The sequence below is a fragment of the Crinia signifera genome, chromosome 2 (assembly GCF_055691185.1).
Source record: "Crinia signifera chromosome 2, ASM5569118v1, whole genome shotgun sequence".
In the NCBI taxonomy this organism is placed as follows: Eukaryota; Metazoa; Chordata; class Amphibia; order Anura; family Myobatrachidae; genus Crinia; species Crinia signifera.
In genome coordinates, this window is record NC_139218.1 from 247,242,432 (window position 1) to 247,263,544 (window position 21,113).

Consider the following 21,113-nt stretch of genomic DNA (forward strand, 5'->3'; position numbering starts at 1 on the left):
TACAGAATGGTCTTTCATATCAGACTATAATCCTGATCACAAAAAAGTTGAGGCTGTAATCAAAAAAAACTGGCACTTATTAAAAAATGATCCAGTAATAGGTCCATCTTTACCATGTAATCCAGGCTTTATTTATAGAAAAGCACCATCTCTAAAAGACAAACTTGTTAAAAGTTGTCTTGATGTGATGCCCCGAACCAGCGATCGCACAAAGGGGTTCCACCGTTGTGGTATGTGCTTGATGTGCAGAACAGCTAAGGGCATTAGTAAAACCAAAGAATATATTTTTAATGGCACCAGTTTTAAAGTTAATGATTTTATCACATGTAATTCTAAAAATGTTATATATTTTTTACAATGTGATTGTGGCTTATTTTATGTGGGAAAAACCACCAGGAACCTTAAAACACGCTTAGCGGAGCATGTGTATAATATAAGAAAGGGCTTAGAAACCCACACAGTTCCTGCTCATTTTAAAAAGGTACATAATTCTAAGGAATGTTGTATTAAATCTTTTGGTGGTCTTGAAATTATAACTCCCACATGGCGTAATAAAAACATAGAAACTCGCCTTGCCCAGTGTGAAATGAGGTGGATTTTTAAACTCAATACCCTGGTGCCAAATGGTCTTAATAGTGACTTTGAAATTAAATGGTTTTTATAATGCCTTTTTATCTGTTTTTTAATCTATTGTCTTTTTAAGTAATTTTTAAATATTTTATGCACTGTACTTTTTATATAATCTGTGAATTTGTAAAAATGTACCTGATTGCTCTCCATTTTCTCTCCCCTCCCCTTCCTTTTCCTTTTTTATATATGGACTAAGCAAAATAAGGACTACAAGAAAGGAGGACTTTTTCTTTTCGTATGAAAATATGAACTATTGAAAACATCGGAGAAAATGAAATGATAAATTAATTTTTGCAAGATGTAATATGGTTTTGCGAAATGTATCATATATATGGGCAAATGTGCAATTACTGTTTTTCCGTTTAAGGAAGCTTTGTTCCGTCTGTCTGGAACGCATGCACAATGGAGATGCGTTCCATTCATCTGGGCAATGTGCAATACGGAGTCTCTCCGCGTACCGGAAGTGACGTCCCGCTACTTTGGAACGCAAGGGGAGCGTCAGGTGGACCGCACGGCATGACGTTTCGCTTCCGGTTGCGGTATGGAGACACTTCCGCTTCCTGTAAGCGTCAGAGCGGCGTGATCGCTGTGTTTGGCGCCCTTTTTTACTATTTATACTCCTGCCAGCCACGGGAAACATTATGCTTCTGAAGAAGGACTACTACAGTCCGAAATGCATTAAGCAGGTGTTCCCGTGGCTGGAAGAATCTCGCTGCTTGTTTTTTGTGTCCTGGGATGCGATATCGCCTGGAGCTTCTGCCGTTAGAGAAGGGTGTCCGGAACCTGGCTACTATCTGGTGAAGTAATCCTTGGGTGTAACCTCCCACCTGTTATCACCGGCTGGTGATTATACGCTGTCTTTGTTTTATGGAAATTGTGAGTGCATAATAAATTGTTCCCCCCCTTTGGAAAAAGGTGTTGCACTATCTTCTTTTTCCATTCTAGAAAACATTTCACAGCCTGTGGATATTCCTGGTAACCTATATGAATACACCTAGGACTGGTTGAATCTCCTTGAAAGAAACCATATTATTTATATGGACACTTGCACCAATAATAGTGTAAGTTTAAACCTGGAAAGCGCCTGTTGTACCAGTAACTTTTGTTCCTTTGTACTCTAATCTAACAAATTAAACAAAAATGCTTTTTGATGGATTCTCAAACAAAGGTATCTAAAATCTCAATAAAACCTCAATTATAAGGCACCTCAGAGACTAATATACCTCAATTTGATTCACATCACAGTCACATTTGGGCAGATGTATTAAGCTTGGGCCCTTATTCTGATCGGTGCGGAAATTCCCGCATGCGGACGGACCGCCGATGTTGATCGTCTGCGCATGTGCAGAGGTCACTCTGCGCATGTGCAGGCGATTTCGCCGCACGGATTCTTTATACGCCGCACAGGGGGCGTAGAGGGGTGTGAGGGGCTACTTAGCCTCATTACCCTATGCATACGCCCCCCGTTTCATGGGCGTTCCCATGCAAACGCGGGGCGTATGCATGGTAATGAGGCCGTGACGCGTGGGTACGGGGCGGGCATCTGACATCGCCGGATGTCAGCTGCCCGCCCCTATACATGATTTCACACGGACAAGTGTCCGTGTGGTCTTGTGTTGCGGGACCTGGTGGAGCGTGCGGCCCTGCATTCGATGTTCGGCGACCATCGAATGCAGGGGCTGCTCCCACCATGGAGGAGGCGTATCCCCGTACAATTTCATGCGGATCGCCACATATCCGCATACGGACGGCAGGTGGCGATCCGTATGGAAGGCGGGGATTCGCCTGCACGGTTGCGGCCGCATATTCTGATCGGGCCGCACCGATCAGAATAAGGGCCTTGGTGAGGAGATAAACTGGAGATAAAGTGGAAGGAGATAACGCACCAGCCAATCAACTCCCAACTGTCATATTTCAAACACAGCTGATTGGCTGGTGTGTTATCTCCTTCCACTTTATCTCCAGGTTATCTCTTCGTCTGGCTTAATACATCTGCCCCAGTGATCCTGGAAAACTACACTTATGAAATATGAAAAAATCATGGAAAACAACTGGGATTCTGAAAGATGTAGTTTCAGAGCGGCTTTCTCTCTCCCATATACTCTGCAGTACCACACAGCCAGCCTAGGAGGTGGCTGTGGCTGTGAGGTCCATGTTTCCATCAGCTCAGCCCTGCCCCTCAGTGATCCTGCAGGGACACTGGCCGCAGGGAACCCTTGACATTGCACTACCCACCTGGCCCTAGTGATGGCCCTATATGCTGCAATGTGGATATATATATATATATATTATTACTGTCACATGGTTAAATGTACTTAGCCATCAAGTCAGTTCTTACCTTTCCTTTTCCAATTTCCTGTCCAGGTGCTTTCCACTATTGAGTGACGGATAATGCACTGATATGGCAGTGAAGTATCAGAAACAATATAGAAACTTTTGTTGCTTGATATTGTCTGCACATTATCCACATACCATGTTATCCTATAAGTATCATCGGGATAGATAGTATTTACAGTGCAGCTGAGATGCAGCTTGTTGTTAACCCATTTATAGTCTATTGAGTGATTAAAGTCTGCAAACAAGATACAGGTCAATGTTACCATACAACAGTGAGAAGCTTATTTAGAATGAGCAGTTCTTTTTTTACTTGTTTTTTCACCAAAGTTAGCACAAAAATGATCATAGTCTATTTAGGACTACCTAGTGTTTAGGTGACCTAGTTCTATTCTAGATAAGAAGCCTCAGGCATAATTATAATGGGCATAGGGTGCATGGGCCCATGAGTCCAGGGGAAGGGCAACAATGCACACCCTGCAGCCATAGACTACAATGAATTCTCCGCCAATGGGAAAATAGTTATGGTGCCATTTCTATGAAGACATAAGCAGTACAAAAGTAGCCTCTATTAAACTGCCGCTGTTGTACGATGTGAGCAAAGTTACCATTTCCCTGATAAATTGTGTAGGCTTGTGTAAACGCAATTTGAGGGAACTACTTTGCATGTGAATGAGTTCCAATTCAAATGTACTTGTGATGTATGTATGACCTTATTCTCTATGGCAGTGGTAGCCAACCCTAGCCCTCGAGAGCTACCAACAGTTCACATTTTCCAGACAACCTAGCTGCTGCCCAGCTGCACTCATTAATCACTGACACATTTTAAAAGATACACAGATGGAGCTAATTAGCTCACTTGTGATTCTGTGAGGAGACCTGCAAAACATGCACTGTTGGTAGCTCTCGAGGACTAGGGTTGGCTTCCCCAGCTCTATGGTAAGCAGGTGCTACACATAGTAGAGGCATGAACAACAATACACACGTCATTCACACATCTTTGACCTAATCTCACAGACCCGTCTCCCTTATACGCCATCACGAAACATACAAATATCTTCCACTCGCTGTAACCAAATAAATACGACTATGACAGTCCAACCGCAGGTTAAGATCCTTAATTCCTTTGGATCAATGGTCTATAAGTTACAGTAAAGAACACTGGTCAATACACTATACACTAGACACTTTGATAAAACTGCTGTAGCAGCGAACCGCGTCAGCAGTGCTGTTGCCCTTTTTCTACCACCACCACTTTGGATTGCAGTCTGGACCAGCCCAGCGGAGGATCCTATTGTTCCCTCATATCATCTTGGGACACTAAAACCTGGAATATCACCGCATACCATTCCAGATTTCATCACCCAGGTACCTGAGGCTATCCACCTATATGTCCTAGACCAACTCCAGTGGACTTCGGTTATTTGTGCCATCTTGGGCCAAACACGTGGATACCAGGACATTTTAACCACCAACGTACATGGAGTGGTAACTATGCTTTCCTCTCGTCTAATCTGGGCAAACTAGGAACGGACTCTCCTATTGCTGCTATATTGTGGAATTGGGCGTTGATTATCAACTGTATTATATATATATGCAAATTATTTCAATTTTATCCATGTGTCTATGTGATATATTGTTTTTTATATCAGTAAAATTTTGTAAAGATCATCCAATATCTTTTATTATTTTTAGCGCTGCTACCACCCCTCTTTTTCCGTTTGAGACACTATAGAGTAAAGGATACACACCAATAAATAGGTTACTCGCAAGGTCCAGCTGTCATAGAACATATACAGATTTCGCCACTCTCATTGTCCCGATTCCTGTAGCGATTGGTTGCCATGCATGTGCAATTAATTTGCTCCTGCGGCTCCTAGAAATTCCTTGAGTGACAATATCACAATGTTGCGATTCCGCACGCAGATGCTAATTTGGCTCAACAAATGGGCAGGAGTGGTGGCGATCCGGAAAAGATGAGCGAGGCTACTTCTGTAGATGTACTGTGAGACATATGGGGCCAAATGGAATAGGGTGCGAGTTTCAGAATGTGAGAGATTTTGGGAGAGTTTTCCCTTTTTTTAAATGCGGCAATCATTTACACTGCAAAACCAGGTTGATTTTGCCATGTAATTGATTGCTGCTTTAAAAAAAAAGGGAAAACTCTCCCAAAATCTCTCACTTTCTGAAACTCTCACCCTATTACATTTGGCCCATGGTCTCTTTTTTATTAGTGTCTTACCTGCAATCTGCAATGTCACCGTACTTTCTGTTCTACCCAATTTTGTGCTCACATAGCAGGAGTAACTGTTTTGATCATTTCTTTTCAGGTCTCTTAGCTGGAGGGAGGCATTTCCATTTTTTACTTCACTTAAGAACAATTTGGTTCTTCCTGAGAATTGTTTGTTCTGGTGGTCCAGCTGATCTTTGCCTTTATAATAGCTGTGCACTCTTTGATTATCTTTGTCGTTCCAGTGAATCACTTCCTCCTCCCCAGGGGTAAAAAGGCATCTCAAGGTGGCAGTTCCGTGGAGTTCACCCCAGACTATATATAAAATGGTTATTATGTAAGATAGACATGTGAACAACTTTGATCAACATTGTGTTCATTTAAACAATTGGGCCATTTGTTATTGAAATAAAAAATACATTCAAAACCTATTTTGTTATAACATTGTACTCTTTCATAGTCCCACAGTCTATTGTCAGAGGATCAGGTCAGAATCCCAACAGCCGAATCCCGAAGGTCACAATGCTAATGGGTCCCCGTGGGGAGTGTTAGGCACTAGGGGAGTGTTACGGTTAGGCTGCCAAAGGGGTGGGTTATGGTTAGAATACTTATCAGGATACGTTGGTGTTGTGGGAATGTGATCCTTGGGATCCTGACCACTGACACTTCGTACTCTCCTTGTTAGACACCGAAGGCTACACTAACATTACTGCTGTACTGTACAGTACAGTACTACATAATATATTAAGACATCTGTACTGTACATAAACTCGCCATCGGGTATCCCCAGGTCCACACTTTACGATTCATAAAGCTCAACCTTAACTTAACCTTAACAACTAACTTATCTAATAAAAAAGACACGGACACAAAGTACTGGCGTTTCAAAATGAATGTCAAATTTATTTTGACAATAAACTATAACTATAAATGGTGGCAGCACCAAAGAACGGTCACTATAGGAAAGTGGGGGTTAAAGATGAATACATATACACACCATCGCTGGTGATCACTCTCCCTGGTCATCCACCCAGGCTGGTGGTGTGGCCATCCCCCAGGCAGAAGCATGGCCCATGACAATCGATGTCAAGGGAGAGTGCACCCCACTATCTACACACACACAGAGATCTTACAAGGATGACCGTTCTTTACCGCCTCCGAAGAGAGAAAAAATAGGGAAGGGTGGGTGGGGCTTCGCCGGACAGAGGAAGCTTCACATCAAGCATGTGACTTTTCTTACCCTGTCTACATCCCTCCCCCTGCTCTGATAGGCCTTGTGCCCATCCTAATTACAATATCACATGACACCTTCCAAGTGTAACCTGGAGAACCCATCAGCGGTTTATGCCCTCTCACTGCTTACTCAGCATTCGTGATTCTTTATAACAAAATATACTGTATATAGAATTGCATACATTTATTTTGTCTGATAAAATAGTTTTCCAAAACTCAGTGATATTGGCAAACACTTCATTATGTCGTGGAGATTTCTTAGTACAAAAGAAGTTTCCTGTGCTTCCTGCATTTAATGACAGTAAGGGAAATCCACATAAATGTTTTCTTCAGCATCTCCTTATCATGATGATAATAGTAATAGTAGGTGCTTTTTATCTACATTTCTTCGCTGAATCATTAACTTTACAATTGCACTCTAACCCAAGATTGAAACAGAAAAATTACCTTGGTTTTCACTGGTACCTGAAAAACATAGAAGCTCAACGTTACAGTATGTTACAGTGGATTTCATTGTTCATTGCCATTTTTCTGATTTAAAAGCTCTCATTAAGAAGAAACTACAGATGAAAATGTTGACCATTTTTTCCCTGCATATATGGGGTGGTACAGAATTAGTAATAAATATACCCCCTGAACAGCAGAGGGGGATTTGGGCACTAATTGACCACACAAAAAATCAAAATGTTTGGAGAAATATATGTTATAATTGAATGATGTAAATATTTTTTATATATATATGTGCAATAAGCTGCAGTTTTCAACAAATACACTAGTGTCAGTGCAAAAAATTGTATACACCCACACGTCAGATCACTAAATCACTGACTATGAAAATATACAAGGGAAAATAATCCAAGAGGAATAGGAGAACCTCTCCCGTGCCATGGATGAGTTCAGATGCTCAGAAACAATGGAGACTGTTTGTATTTAAAAGCAAATAATTTGCAATTTATTAATAAACATTAAATAAACAATATATCTAAATAGGCGGCCATCTAGAGCAATATATGTACTAGTACATTGTATCAATATGTGTACACAAAACACATTAGAAAAAAAATACATAAAAATATATATAAAAAATATATATATAAAAAGAATATTATAAACACTTTGAATAATGGATAATGAAAAAGAACCACGTGACTTCCAGCAGATATTTGTATACTCCTTATTGGATGTTTTATAATTTCAAGAGAGCTGATTTTAGCCCGTTAATTGTAGATGGAAGTCAAATGGCCACAAATAAAAGAGGAGTAATTCCCTCACCAAAGGAAAGTCACTTTTTTATAGGGTTTGTATGTAATTGCGTGCATTTTTCTAATGTGTTTTGTGTACACATATTGATACAATGTACCAGTACATATATTGCTCTAGGTGGCCGCCAATTCAGATATATTGTTTATTTAATGTTTATTAATAAATTGCAAATTATTTGCTTTTAAATACAAACAGTCTCCATTGTTTCTGAGCATCTGAACTCATCCATGGCACGGGAGAGGTTATTTTATTGAAACAGCGCAGTCTCCTATTGCTCAGAATATGGTACAGAATTAGACCCAAGAACAACTTATAGCAATTTCACAGTTGACATGATGTTTGTTGCACTGTGATGTGCACAATTTAAGCTGTGTACACACGGAGCAATTCTGGCTATTGATTTTAACTATATAATCAAAATCAAATAGAATGTTAGAATCGCACAGTGGCCCTTATTCAGATCTAGTATAAATTAGTTCTTAAAATGGGCAAAACCATGTGCACTGCAGGTGGGGCAGATGTAACATGTGCAGAGAGAGTTAGATTTGGGTGAGTTATTTTGTTTCTGTGCAGGGTAAATACTGGCTGCTTTATTTTTACACTGCAATTTAGATTTCAGTTTCAACAAACCCCACCCAAATCTAACTCTCTCTGCACATGTTACATCTGACTCACCTGCAGTGCACATGGTTTTGCCCATTTGAGAACAAATTTGCACTGCGATCAGATCTGCGATCAGATCTGAATAAGGGCCAGTATTCAGCCACATTTGATGTCGATGCGATGCCGATGCGTGCCCCAGATTAGTCAGTATTACATAGAAAAAAATACTGTGCTGGCAAGTCTATCTTGACTATCTCACTTGTGAAATATATTTGGCCTAGGGATAATTAGCAAGAAAGTCTAAATCTAAAATACATTTAAAGTGCAGATAGCCAAAACTGGATAGGTAAGATTGGATAGCTAAAGTCGGCCATGAGCCAGAATTGCAGTGTGTACACAGCTTACAGCCAATATTTCTAGCTGCATCATCACCAGCTGATGACTCATAATGACCTCTTGATACCATTACTGAAACATAATTTATTTAAGTATTAATAATAACCTGGAAAAAAGACCTTTAACTTTTGTTTAATGGTCTACTTTATTGGCCTCCATAGCCAGACTGAGAGCAGGGGATATTTTACCCCAGCCGATGGATGCCCCCTGGCCAAAGCACACTGGCATCACTAGCTAACCCTCTTTTGCAGCAGTAGAACCAGGCAGCCAGAATATGTGTGAGCACTGAGCAGGACAGTATGCAATGCAGGCAGAGATACAGGAGTATCCGGTTTCATGGGCTACTAATGGAGCTTCCCAACCAGGAGACATAGGAAGGTAGGATTAGAGAGAGCTTTAAGTGACCTATGGATTCCAGCTTTACCTCCTCCATCCCTGGGTGTCTGGGTTTGGTGTTGGGATGCCAATCCAGGGACATATATACAATAGTGGGATTCGGGATTGAAAAATGCTCAATCCCAGGATTCCCGGAATGAGCCAACCTAATAAATTGCATACCAACCCACCCCAAACTGTCCGCACTGCAGGTTTACTCACGTGAGGTTGGTGCGGTGGCTGGAGAGGTGCATTGGATGGTGAGTTTTGGCAGGTGAGGTGGCCGGAGCGGTATGGTGAAGGACTGCGCAGCGTGACCTCTGACATTCTATTTTATTAACAGTTTCTTATATAGCGCACACATATTCCGCAGCACTTTACAGATAATATTTAAACATTCAAATCAGTTCCTGCCCCAGAGGAGCTTGCAATCTATATTACCTACCACATGTACATGCACACACAGACATTCTGGGAGCCAATTAGCCTACCAGAATATTTTTGGATTGTGGGAGGAAACCAGAGTACCCGGAGTAAACCCACGCAAGTAAGGGGAGAATATACAAACTCCACACAGTTAGAGCCATGGTGAGAATCGAACCTATGACCTCAGTGCTGTGAGGCAGTAATGCTAACCATTACACCAATCATACTGCCCCCATGACATCACGTCATGCGCCGCAGAACCGCACAGCCGAGAAGGGAGCATCCGGCAGGCGCAGCTCAGCATTAGATTGCGCATGCACCGGCTAATCCCAGAGATGTTAGGGACAAATCCCAAGATCTCGCTGATCCCTATCCTGGGATTGGCCACCCTAGACTGGTGTAACCTCTTTGAGAGCATTTGGTCAAGGAGAGAGAGACACCTAGAGAGTCCTTCTGAGTTGTGTCCCAGTGTGTAAGTAATATAGAGGCTACGGCTATTCTTGCATGTGACAAGATTAATTATAGATTTTATTTATCTATGCGCAAAGAGGGGGCATGCCATACTCCTGCATCTCCGGTATGAGGTTGAACAATAATATGGTGAATGAGGGCAAACTGTAATGGGTGTGTTTCAAAATACATTTTCTTATTATTTTTAGCTGTTTACCATGATACATTTTAGCCTCTAGTCTGAACCATCCCTAAATACTACAATCACACTTGACAAATTAAATACAGGTTTGGCTTCATTTTTCAGGGCGCTGTCTGTTTCAGTTATTTATTCTTATCTAGGTTGCACATTATTTTCTTGTCATCTCCTTATGGGATGCATTGCATTGCATTGCATTGCTTTGTCCAGGGTCTACAGTGCTGTTAGGATTGCCTTGCACACACAGTACTCTACATGCTGCCCCCATAGCCACACACATACACTGCCCCAATAAACTCTTTATCTATCTCTCTCTCTCTCTCTCTCTCTCTCACACACACACACACACACACACACACACACACACTGCCCCATAGCCACACACAAACACTGCCCCATAGCCTCACGCACACACTGTCCCCTTACCCTCACACACACTCTGCTCACATACACTCAAACGCACACGCTGTCCCCATAGCATCCCCGCACCCATGCTGCCTCCATAGCAGCACACACAAACATGCGGGTTTCCATAGTTTCACACATATGCTGCATAATGCTATACACATGCTGCCCCCATAGTGCCATACACAGGCTGACGCATAGCCTCATACAAGGTGCCCCCACAAGATAACACACACATACTGACCTCATAATCACATACACACTTCCCATATAGCCTCACAGACAAATTGCCCCTATAGCTTCACACATGCTGCATGTATGCATATACACACACACACACACACACACACACACACTGCCTCCATAGTGTCACACACACACTACACTTACAGTAGCTTTCTTTACCACATTCTGATCAGGCAGTTTACCGTTCAACATTTTAATTTTTTTATGAAATGAGGTGCACTGCAAGGTCATTAGTGGTTTAGCATCCAATGCAACTAGAGGGGAAAGTCTCAACATGCTTCTATACAATGAATGGCTATACGCACTCTGATTGGTGATAGCTCCAGCCATCCACCATGCTGACAGCCATTCAATATCTGGCTGCAGGCTGGGAGGCAAGTATATAATGCTGCCTTGCTGCTTTGGTTATGCAGTGTTTAATCAGTGAGTACGGTATGCACCAGAGATTGCTCTCACTCTTTTTGGTATATATTCAATATCAATCACAATGGTGAACCTATAAAACAAATTGTTACACACTTATAACACTTCACACAGTGTGAGTTTCGGTACGGTTTTTCCCCCCTAGGTTAACTTTACCCCATTTATTAGATATTATAATTTGTGTCACTTATACACTTTTTTGTTTATGTTTTTTTCATGAGAAAAATTGCATCATTGGACATACAAGTCAAGCGCCATCATTTCCTTATTTGTTCTAGAGTGTTTGCAAGTGAGGAATACCAAGTGGTCCTTCTTTTGGAATTGAGGCTGCAAGGACTGATAGCGCCTTGGGACTTTTCTACTTTTTGTTGTTTGATACACAAATAAGAGGCCTAAATGCCCCCATACACTATGCGGTTTGGGCCCTATTTTGGCAGATCAGGCCAAATAGAATGTGTATAACATCCAATCTGATCAGGCGGTCCTGTACGCATAAGAACGGACCTGCAGAATATAAGATAAATCGCAATTGGAACCATCAGCAGCACATCTCTGGTGCTTTTTAGCACCTGCGATGTATCGCGTCTGATTCCATCCATAGTTGTGTGCCAGTGGTGCCGCACTGATGGTGCAAACCTATCTGCTGGTCCAACCTCTGAGCGGTTGGTGGCGGGCAGGAGATTTAAAAAAAAAAAAAAAAACATACAAAAGAATAGGTGACCGCTGAATGGCATTTAGAGTTTTTTTCATTCTCCTGCTCCCGCCTCTGCTGCAGCTTTCCGCATGCTGCATGATTTATTGCATGTAAAAAATGGCACATCATGTGACAAATCACATCTGAGCCTCCAGAGAAACCGCCGGAAGGCTCACGGGGTATTTGGATGCATTGTGGGGGCCTTTAGGTTTTCTACCTGAAACCTGCAGCTGAAATAAAGTATGGATATGGCAATAAATGTGGTTAAAACTTAAAACAAGACAGATTTTGTGTGTATGACCTTTTAAATCCAGCCCAATCTTTAGTAAATATACCCCCATATCTAACCTACCTCGTTTAAATTCAGACCACTTTTTGTATTAATCCCAACTCACTTTATTTAAAAAGAATACAAAACTTGACCCCCCCCCCCATTTTTACCCATATTATAAAATCAGAACTCAGATCTGAATAACACTCGTTAAACTTAATTCCCTTTCTTTATTATAAATATAATATACAACTTTTGCCTACCAGTCCCTCATAAAAACCAAACACAAATCTGAAACCCCATCCTTCATTATATATCATGACCCAAATCCAATCCTCCTCCTTAATTAAAATTTACATTACACCCCAGATTTAAAAATAGATCATTAACAATTAGACTCCTGCTTTGACCCATTACCACTCATTAAAAATCACAAGTCAAATCTGGCTTTCCCCACCTCATTAAAAATCATATCCCAAACCTGTCCGAACTCTCTTAATAAAAATCTGCATCCCACATCACATATTAAAATGATCAATGAGTCTAGGCTGGGGCTTTAGCTATGCAAAGACTGCGGTTCTAGCAAACCAGTTGTGCCAACCAGAATCGTGCAAGAGCCCGGTCGGTGCTGGTTAATTAATTCAGCCATACGAATGATTGTAAATGTGTCAATCTGATAGAACTCTATGGCCAAATGGGGCCGAGTTCTATTGATGGTGTAATCATTTGTACAGTGGAATTCAGCTGAGCTTGCCATTTGTAAAAACAGCAAATCAACCAAATTTGTCTGTCTTTAAATAAGCCGACCTGCGGGTCCCAGCCGTAATTAAGATTGATTGGGTAGAAAATGGGTGCATTCGTATCCATTTGATCTTAGTAAATTTCCTCCATTATGTACATTCCACACTGCCTCATATACACCACTACTTAAGTGAATAACTAGCAGCTCCTAGTCCAGGGGTAGAACTACTGTCGGTGCAGTGCACCAGGGCTCAAGGAGTCAATGGGGCCCGCTGTCGACAGCAGTTTAGTCCCTGCCTCTGCCCGGCCAGTGGCTGCCGGCCACCGTGCAGCAGAAGGGAACCCGGTGCTGGGTTGAATATGCAGGCTGCAGCAGAGCCAGCATCTACTGTGCCCGGAAGCAACTGCCAGTGCCAGTGCACGGAGTAGCATGAGGCCTGGCAGCGGCAATGTGGGAGAAGCAGACCTGTGGCAGAACAGGAGGCCCTGCATGAGGTTCGACGGTGGTCAGCGGGGGAACAGATCTCCGTATCGGGAAGAGCTGAAGCTACACAGCTTTTAATGTTGGTGAGGGAGCAAGTTATCGGAGGAGGGGGATGCGGAAGGTGTTAATGAGGCTCTTCCCCACACCCCTCCCTTTCCCCTCCATACACCTCTCTACTCTCTTTCTCTCTCCCCCAGCTTCTTTATTTCTCTTCTCACCTCTCCCCTTTTTTTGTCCATTCTGTGCTCTCCCACTTAATCCTTTTCTCACCCTCTTTCCTCTGCCTCTCTCCCTGTACCCTTTTTTACTCAACTCTCGCTCACCAATTCATCTCTCTCTCTCTCGCTCTCTCTGCCCCATGTCCCTTATTTTTTGTCTCTCTGATCCTCATGCTTCCCTATCTCAATTTCTCCCCCCTCCCCCTCTACAGAAGCTCTGACAGGTAACGGATTACGGGATGCTTAGGGGGGCAGACAATTACAAGAAAAAGGAAAAAAAATCTTCAAGAGGGTGCAGGGGATAGCCCTCTATAGTTACGCCACTGCAGTGGGAGGCGTGCGCCAAGATGCAGGAGGAGACCTGGCTCGAGCATGTAATCTGCCCGGGAAACAAGCATGTAATCCCCCTGGGAAATGAGCAGGTAATCCCCCTGGGCAATTAGCATGTAACTACCCCTGGCAATAAACATGTAATACCTTTGGCAATGAGCATTATTGTGTGTCAGTATAATGTGTAATGGGTATTTTGGTGTGTTGCATAATGTGTAATGGGCATTACATGTGTGGGTATAATGTGTAATGGACATTATGGTGTGTGAATGTGTAATGGGCATTACAGTGTGCGACATAATGTGTAATGGGCACTACAGTGTGTGGTATAATGTGTAATGGGCTTTAAATTTGAAGTTTGAAGTTTACAAAACAAAAAGACAATGCATTTTTTTGTGTGTGTTGAAGGGGGCCCAAGCCATATTTTCGCACGTGGGCCCACATCTCGCTTGTTCCACCTCTGGTTTGGTCTATATCAGGGAGATTTTTAAAACATCCTCAGAACAAAAACAAGCATATAAACAATGAGAATCCCATGTCTAGTGGAACAGGTGATGTAAAAACAATCAATGTAAATACGGATTGACAATGACATTAGATTAAACTGAGGTATATAAACTACACATTAATTATGTAGCACATATAATGACAGTTTACAATTAAAATGACTTACTTTGAACTAGCCACAGACCCTCAAATATTACCACGAATAGGAAAAACTGCATTGTAGATATATCCAATCATAGTTTCATAGTTGCTAGGATGTGCCCTATAGAATACACAACACAGTGTCACTGTACTGTAGCTTTGAAGATACATTATTTTCAATTGCTTGATTCTACTTTTAATGAACATTCAACAAACGCTTAGGAAGTGAAAGATAAAAAGTTCTTTACCTTTTGCGTGCCAACATCTCTGTGCGAGATGTGCAAAATATCAGCTTAAAATGTCAGCGTCACTCACATTTTTTATATAAAAAGGTAAACATTACAGGTCATAATAATGAATAATAATGAATAATATAATGAATTTTTGTTTGGCTATTTTCACCCCAATTTTGACAATTCAATTGGCACTCAAAGGGTTCAGCCCCACACTAGACCATATATTGTTAACAATATGAATTATAATGATATTGTTAATGAAGCTCACACGCATCTTTAACGACACCCCCCCAGCTGTTGTCTGTGCTGCATGCTCAATGTTGACTACATCGCCAACAATGAATTTCGAGGCACCAAATATTCTCTGCAATTACTGCTGCATTTGTAAATACCTGTGTGCATACCTCCCAACTATGATGGTCCCTGAAGAGGGACACAGGAAAATTAGGGGTCGTGGCTATCCGGAAAAGGGGTGTGGCCTATACTTGCGTCTTCGCACGGGGACATGCCCTCGTTTTGCCGCTGTGGGAGCATGGCCCAGAGGCTCTGTGAGCCTCTAGCCATGCCCCCAGCCCCCCTGGTTGTGGGAATAGATGCTGCGCGCATGCACACAGCGTTTATTCATCGCTGTTCAGCAGCTGACAAAGGGGACTGCCAACAGCCCCCCCCCCCACCGCGGGACTGTTTTCTGGGACTTTTGGGAGGTATGCTGTGTGCAATTAGTCTACAGGCTTGCGCATTGCATTGTGTACCAGGGGCATAACTTCCAAAAGGCAATGGAGATGTCTGCTGCCAGGCTCCAAGCCCTGCATAGCACCAGCTGCACCAGTGTGGTTCACAGCAGAATCCAAGTGTGGCCGCTGCTTTTCCAGCAGTGTGAATTTAAGGGTAAAGAAAAGTATGTCTACAGGGGGTGCACAAAGAAGAAGATAATCAATTACAATATAACTTTTATTGATCTATCAGACTAAAATACTGCAAGACTATAAAAGCAAACATATAACAATAAAGACATAATTGGACAAATTTAAAAAAAGGATAACAAACCTGATGTTTTTTTAATTGATTATCTTCTTCTTTGTGCACTGCCTGTAGACCCTTAAATTGACGTATTTTTTGTATCTTGTGGTAGCACACCTCTACAACATATATATCCGAGTCTTTATGATAATTAAGAGGTTAAACTGTATGATTTTGAAAAAATGTCAGTACTTGTGTATTATCACGGCACCCGATTTTATCTATATCTATTATCTCTTATCTATACGATTATCGCATATGATTTAGCGGCCGATTTGTGGCCAATTCGATCCGCGATGTGATTTCGCGGCCAATTTGTATCCGATTTTCCACGATTTCCTGCCAATTTGCATGCTATTCCATCCTTGCACACCCCCACTATCCAAGTCAGCCCAAAGCGTGTCGAGCAGACGCGGTACGCGTCCTCCCGACCTGTTCATACCCCCACTGTCCATGTCGGGGTGGAGTTGATTTTATAAAGCATGGTGAGCGCAGCAAGCCACCGAGCCCAAAGCGTGGCGAGCCCGGCGAGGGGACGTGGAAAACGATCCTGAAGTGGGGGCGCGGATTGTGGCCGATTTTGCGGGCGCCATGATAATACACAAGTACCTACATTTCTCCAGTGCGACTGACATCCTTTACTTTAGCTTCTAGCAGTATGGTCCACCCAGGGCCGCCAAGAGAAATCCTGGGCCCCGGTACAACAACTTCCCAGGGCCCCCCAGGAGGGGGTGTGACCACAGCACTGCACCACCTCCATGTACACACTACACTACCTCCACTACACCTCCCTACCATGCCCTACAACCCCCACACACAAACTGCTGTTACCCTGTACCCTTTTTCCCGCACACTACACTGCTGCTACCCTGCACCTCCCGGCAGCCAGCAAAAACACTACATAGCAGACAGGATGCTGAGCGGGAAGAGTGCCTCCCTACTTAGCATAATCTGCTGAGTGGCTGCTACACAGCTGACCCCGCTCTCCTTTGGTCCCGGCGCCAGACCGCACAGCCCGCTCTCCCGCCACCGACTGCAAAAAAAGTGTATGTGTGAGCAAGTTCCTGAAGAAGCTGGAAGCTACAATTATCCAGGGAAACGCATTGAGCTTTTTTTCAAACCTTACTGGGATGTTGCCAACCTTTGGTATTCAAACCATTTATTTATCCATAATGCTATTGAGCAGTTTTACTATTCTCATTGGGTTACTACAAATCGTTTGTGATCCAATCCAATCATCCTGAAATCTTAGAGCCTCATCAAGTATAGTAGTTTGTTTATTTATAAGGCGCCACAAAGTGTCCGCAGCGCCGTACATAGCAAATAAAAACAAATTACAAGGCAATGTACAGGGTGTGTTGATAAAATACAGCATAAATGGGGGTATAGCTGGTAGAACTAAAATCAGCATCAGTTCGGAAGTAGGTGTCGAATTTGTTGAGGAGACTGAAGATCAAGTAGAGGAAGGGAAGAACAGGGCAGGAGCACTGGTGAGGTAAAGAGGTAGGGTGAGTATGTGAGGAAGGAGGGCCCTACTCATAAGAGTTAACAGACTAAAAGGAGGTGGGTGGACAAATGGAAAACAATAGGATAAGTAGGAATGGATGGGAACGGATGGAGGGGTAGGGTAGGCAGGATAGGAGGAGCGAAAGAGGTAAGGAGGAGGGATAGGCTAGTTGGAAGAAGTGGGTTTTGAGGGAGCGCTTGAAGGAGGTAAAGGAATCAGAAAGCCTGATGGGTGGCAGTAGGTTGTTCCAGTGCAGGGCGGCAGTGCGAGAGAAGTTTCGGACACGGGAGTGGGAGGAGGTGATTAGGTGAGAGATCAGGCGGCGGTCGTCGGCGGAGCGAAGAGGACGGGAGGGAGTGTGGATAGAGATCAGTGAAGAGAAGTAAGGAGCGGTAGAGGAGGATAGAGCCTTGTAGGTGGTGGTGAGGAGTTTAAGGAGAACTCGGAAAGGAATGATGGGGAGCCAGTGAAGAGCTAGACAGAGGGGGACGGCGGAGGTAAAGCGGCGGGAGAGGAAGATGAGCCTAGCAGCGGCGTTAAGAATGGATTGTAGAGGGGCGAAGCGGGTGAGATGTACTGTAGCACGGAGAAAAGGATGTTGCAGTAGCCAAGGCAGGAGATGACAAGAGAGTGAATGAGAATTTTGGTTGCGTCAGTGGAGAGGAATGGTCTAATACGCAAGATGTTTGCAGAGGTGAAAGCAGCAAGACTGTGAGAGCACGAATGTGGGGGGTGAAAGAGAGGGAGGAGTCAATGATGACACTGAGGCAGCGAGTTTGGTCGGTGGAGGTGATCTCGTTTTCACCAATGCTGATGGAGATAGTGGTGGAAGAGGGGATGTTCGGGGGATGGAAGATTAGAAGTTCAGTTTTAGCCATGTTTAGTTTCAGGAAGCGTTGGGTCATCCAGGCTGAGATGGCCTTGGGGCATTCGGAAACCTTGGACAGGAGTGATGGGGATAGGTCGGGGGAGGAGAGATAGATTAAGGTATCATCAGCATAAAGGTAGTAATGGAAGCCGTAGGAGCTGATGAGGGTGCCCAGAGAGGTGGTGTAGAGGGAGAAGAGGAGAGGGCCAAGGACTGACCCTTGGGGAACACCGAATGGCTGCGGGGTAGTAGGAGAGGAGGAGCTCAGAGTGGAGATGGAGCGATCGGAAAGGTATGAGGTGAACCAGGAGAAGACCGTGCCAGTGATGCCAAAGGAGCGGAGAGTGTTGAGCAGGAGAGGGTGGTCAACAGTGTCAAAGGCAGTCGACAGATCAAGCTGGATGAGGATAGAGAAGAGGCCTTTGGATTTAGCCGATAGTAGATCGTTAGTGACTTTTGGTCAGGGCAGTTTCAGTGGAATGTAAAGGGCGGAACCCGGATTGGAGGGTCTAGAATGGAGTTAGCAGTAAGGTGGTTTAGGAGACGATTATAGGCCAGACGTTCTAGGAGCTTGGAGGCAAAAGGGAGGAGGGAGATGGGCCTGTAGTTGGATGGAGAGTTGGAGTCCAGATTTGTTTTTTTGAGAATTGGGGAAGGAGGAGGGGAAGATCCCAGAGTATAGGGAAAGATTAAAGAGGTGAGCCAGGTGAGAGCACACCGACGGACAGAGACGACGGATAATATTGGAGGGGATAGGATCGAGCGGGCAGGTGGAGGGAGAAGCAGATTGAAGGATAGAACGGACTCATCAAGAGACTGGTTGAGTGAATGACCATCTATTTGGGATACCTAGCCCAATCCCTAAACAAGCACACCAGTGGACAAGTGGCTGCCATCAGGAAATCTCAAACATATTGATTGGGAACTTCCCGTGGTACTTGTGTATTATCACGGCGCCCATCGCATCGCATACCACTAATTAAGGGATGCGATGGGACCCAATTTGAGGGTTTTAAGGGCTGAGTGTAGCCACCGAGCCCAAAGCGTGGCGAGCACAGCGAGCCCCACGAGGGGACGTGGAATACATGTGAAGTAATCCGCGTCTGCTCGCCTCACTGCACTCGCCACACTATATAAAATCAACTCCACGCCGACGTGGATAGTGGGGGTATAAAAAGGTCACGCTCGCCATACTTTGGGTTGGCGTTTATAGTGGGGGTGGCGTTAACAATGGGGCTGCATTTAAAATAGTAATCACCGATCAGGGTGGCTGTACAATAAAAAATCGGGTCACATCGCATCGCATTGTATCGGTCGCATCGCGATCGCATGCGACCGATACAATGCCCTACGATGTAAATCGGGGGCGCCGTGATAATACACAAATACCATTCCCATTTTTCTACAATAAATTTAAGGAAATATATTTCCAATTTTATAAGTCTTTCATGCCCCTTTCCCACTGCAGCCTTAAAACGGTATTTTGCCGATTTTTGAGGGCAAAATACCGTTTAAGGCTGCAGTGGGAAAGCGCCAGAGTTGAAATACCGTTTAAAGTTAAACGGTATTTCAACCCGTTTTCAGAGCAGGGTTTTGCACGGTAATCTACCGTTTAAGATGCAATGGGAATGCATCTTTAAACGGTAGAGATGATTTTTTTCAGCAATCATCTCCGTGTGTGTACGCTGCCAGGCTGAAAGATTAACCACTTTCAGCCCGCAGCGGGTCCACAGCGTGCAGCGCTGGGCAAGATGTGCCCAGGTGCTGCGGGAGGAGGGGGGTCCCTGCTGCTGCTGAGGGGAGAGGGGGTACCTGTCAGCCTGACACGGCGCTGCCGCTGCTGTATCTCCCCCCCCGGCGGCCGCTGCCGCTGCTGTATCTCCCCCCCGGCGGCCGCTGCCGCTGCCGCTGCTGTATCTCCCCCCCCCGGTGGCCGCTGCCGCTGCTGTATCTCCCCCCCGGCGGCCGCTGCCGCTGCTGTATCTCCCCCCCGGCGGCCGCTGCCGCTGCTGTATCTCCCCCCCGGCGGCCGGTCCTTGCGGCGGATGTACAGTCAGTGTCGGCGGTCCCTCTGGCGCAGGGGAAATAGTACTTATTTCCCCTGCGCCAGAGGGACCGCTGACACTGACTGTACATACGCCGCAAGGACCGGCCGCCGGGGGGGGAGATACAGCAGCGGCAGCGCCGTGTCAGGCTGACAGGTACCCCCTCTCCCCTCAGCAGCAGCAGGGACCCCCCTCCTCCCGCAGCACATGGGGACAGCTTCCCCCCTCTACCCCCACAGCACCCGGGGACAGCTTCCCCCCTCTACTCCCTCCAAGCTGCCTGTCTATCCTTGTTGATAGATATCTATCTATCTATATATATATATATATATATCAACAAGGAAAGACAGGCCTGACCCATTGTCACAGGCACTAAACGTTTTGAAGAGCTAAAACGTTTTACCTGCAATGGGAATGGTACTTAAATGGCATTTGAAACTGTAATCTGCTGCAGTGGGAATGCTAAATACCATTTAAGATTACCTGTAAACTAAAACGGGTCTGCAGTGGGAAAGCAGCATATAATATCAACGGATCACCTAAATGATAATATGTTTACCTTTATACCCAGTCTTTTTACCAAATGACATTTTAATGAAATACCTCATATGATGTCACTTATGTGACACTTGCAATATTCTGTATTATTTCTGCATATTATGTTCACCATTTTTTATTGTTTATATTTCATTACTTTTTACCTTTTATATTATTAGAGTTAATAAATATAATTTATCATTGAGAACCGTCTAATTTTTTGCTGACTTTTATCATGCTTAACATGAACAAATATATATAACGTTCTGTCGGGCACCTGATTTGCTTTGAGGAAAGACCC

General features: G+C 44.0%; 1 protein-coding gene across 23 annotated transcripts in view; it reads right to left on the reverse strand.

Moving 5' to 3' along the window:
* The window catches only part of HHLA2 (HHLA2 member of B7 family), a 61,597-nt gene that overhangs the window by 11,916 nt on the left and 28,568 nt on the right, over positions 1-21,113 (reverse strand). For 19 of the 23 annotated variants that reach the window (XM_083174215.1, XM_083174209.1, XM_083174214.1 and 16 more), the window contains 4 exons: positions 14,625-14,720; positions 6,875-6,892; positions 5,207-5,509; positions 2,969-3,202 (listed from right to left, as the gene is read on the reverse strand). In XM_083174215.1, coding sequence (XP_083030341.1) covers positions 2,969-3,202; positions 5,207-5,509; positions 6,875-6,892; positions 14,625-14,676 — 607 coding nt within the window. In that variant the 5' untranslated portion in view covers positions 14,677-14,720. The remainder of the gene's footprint in view (positions 1-2,968; positions 3,203-5,206; positions 5,510-6,874; positions 6,893-14,624; positions 14,721-21,113) is intronic. The other 4 variants (XM_083174222.1, XM_083174221.1, XM_083174219.1 and 1 more) reach the window with 1 other exon arrangement.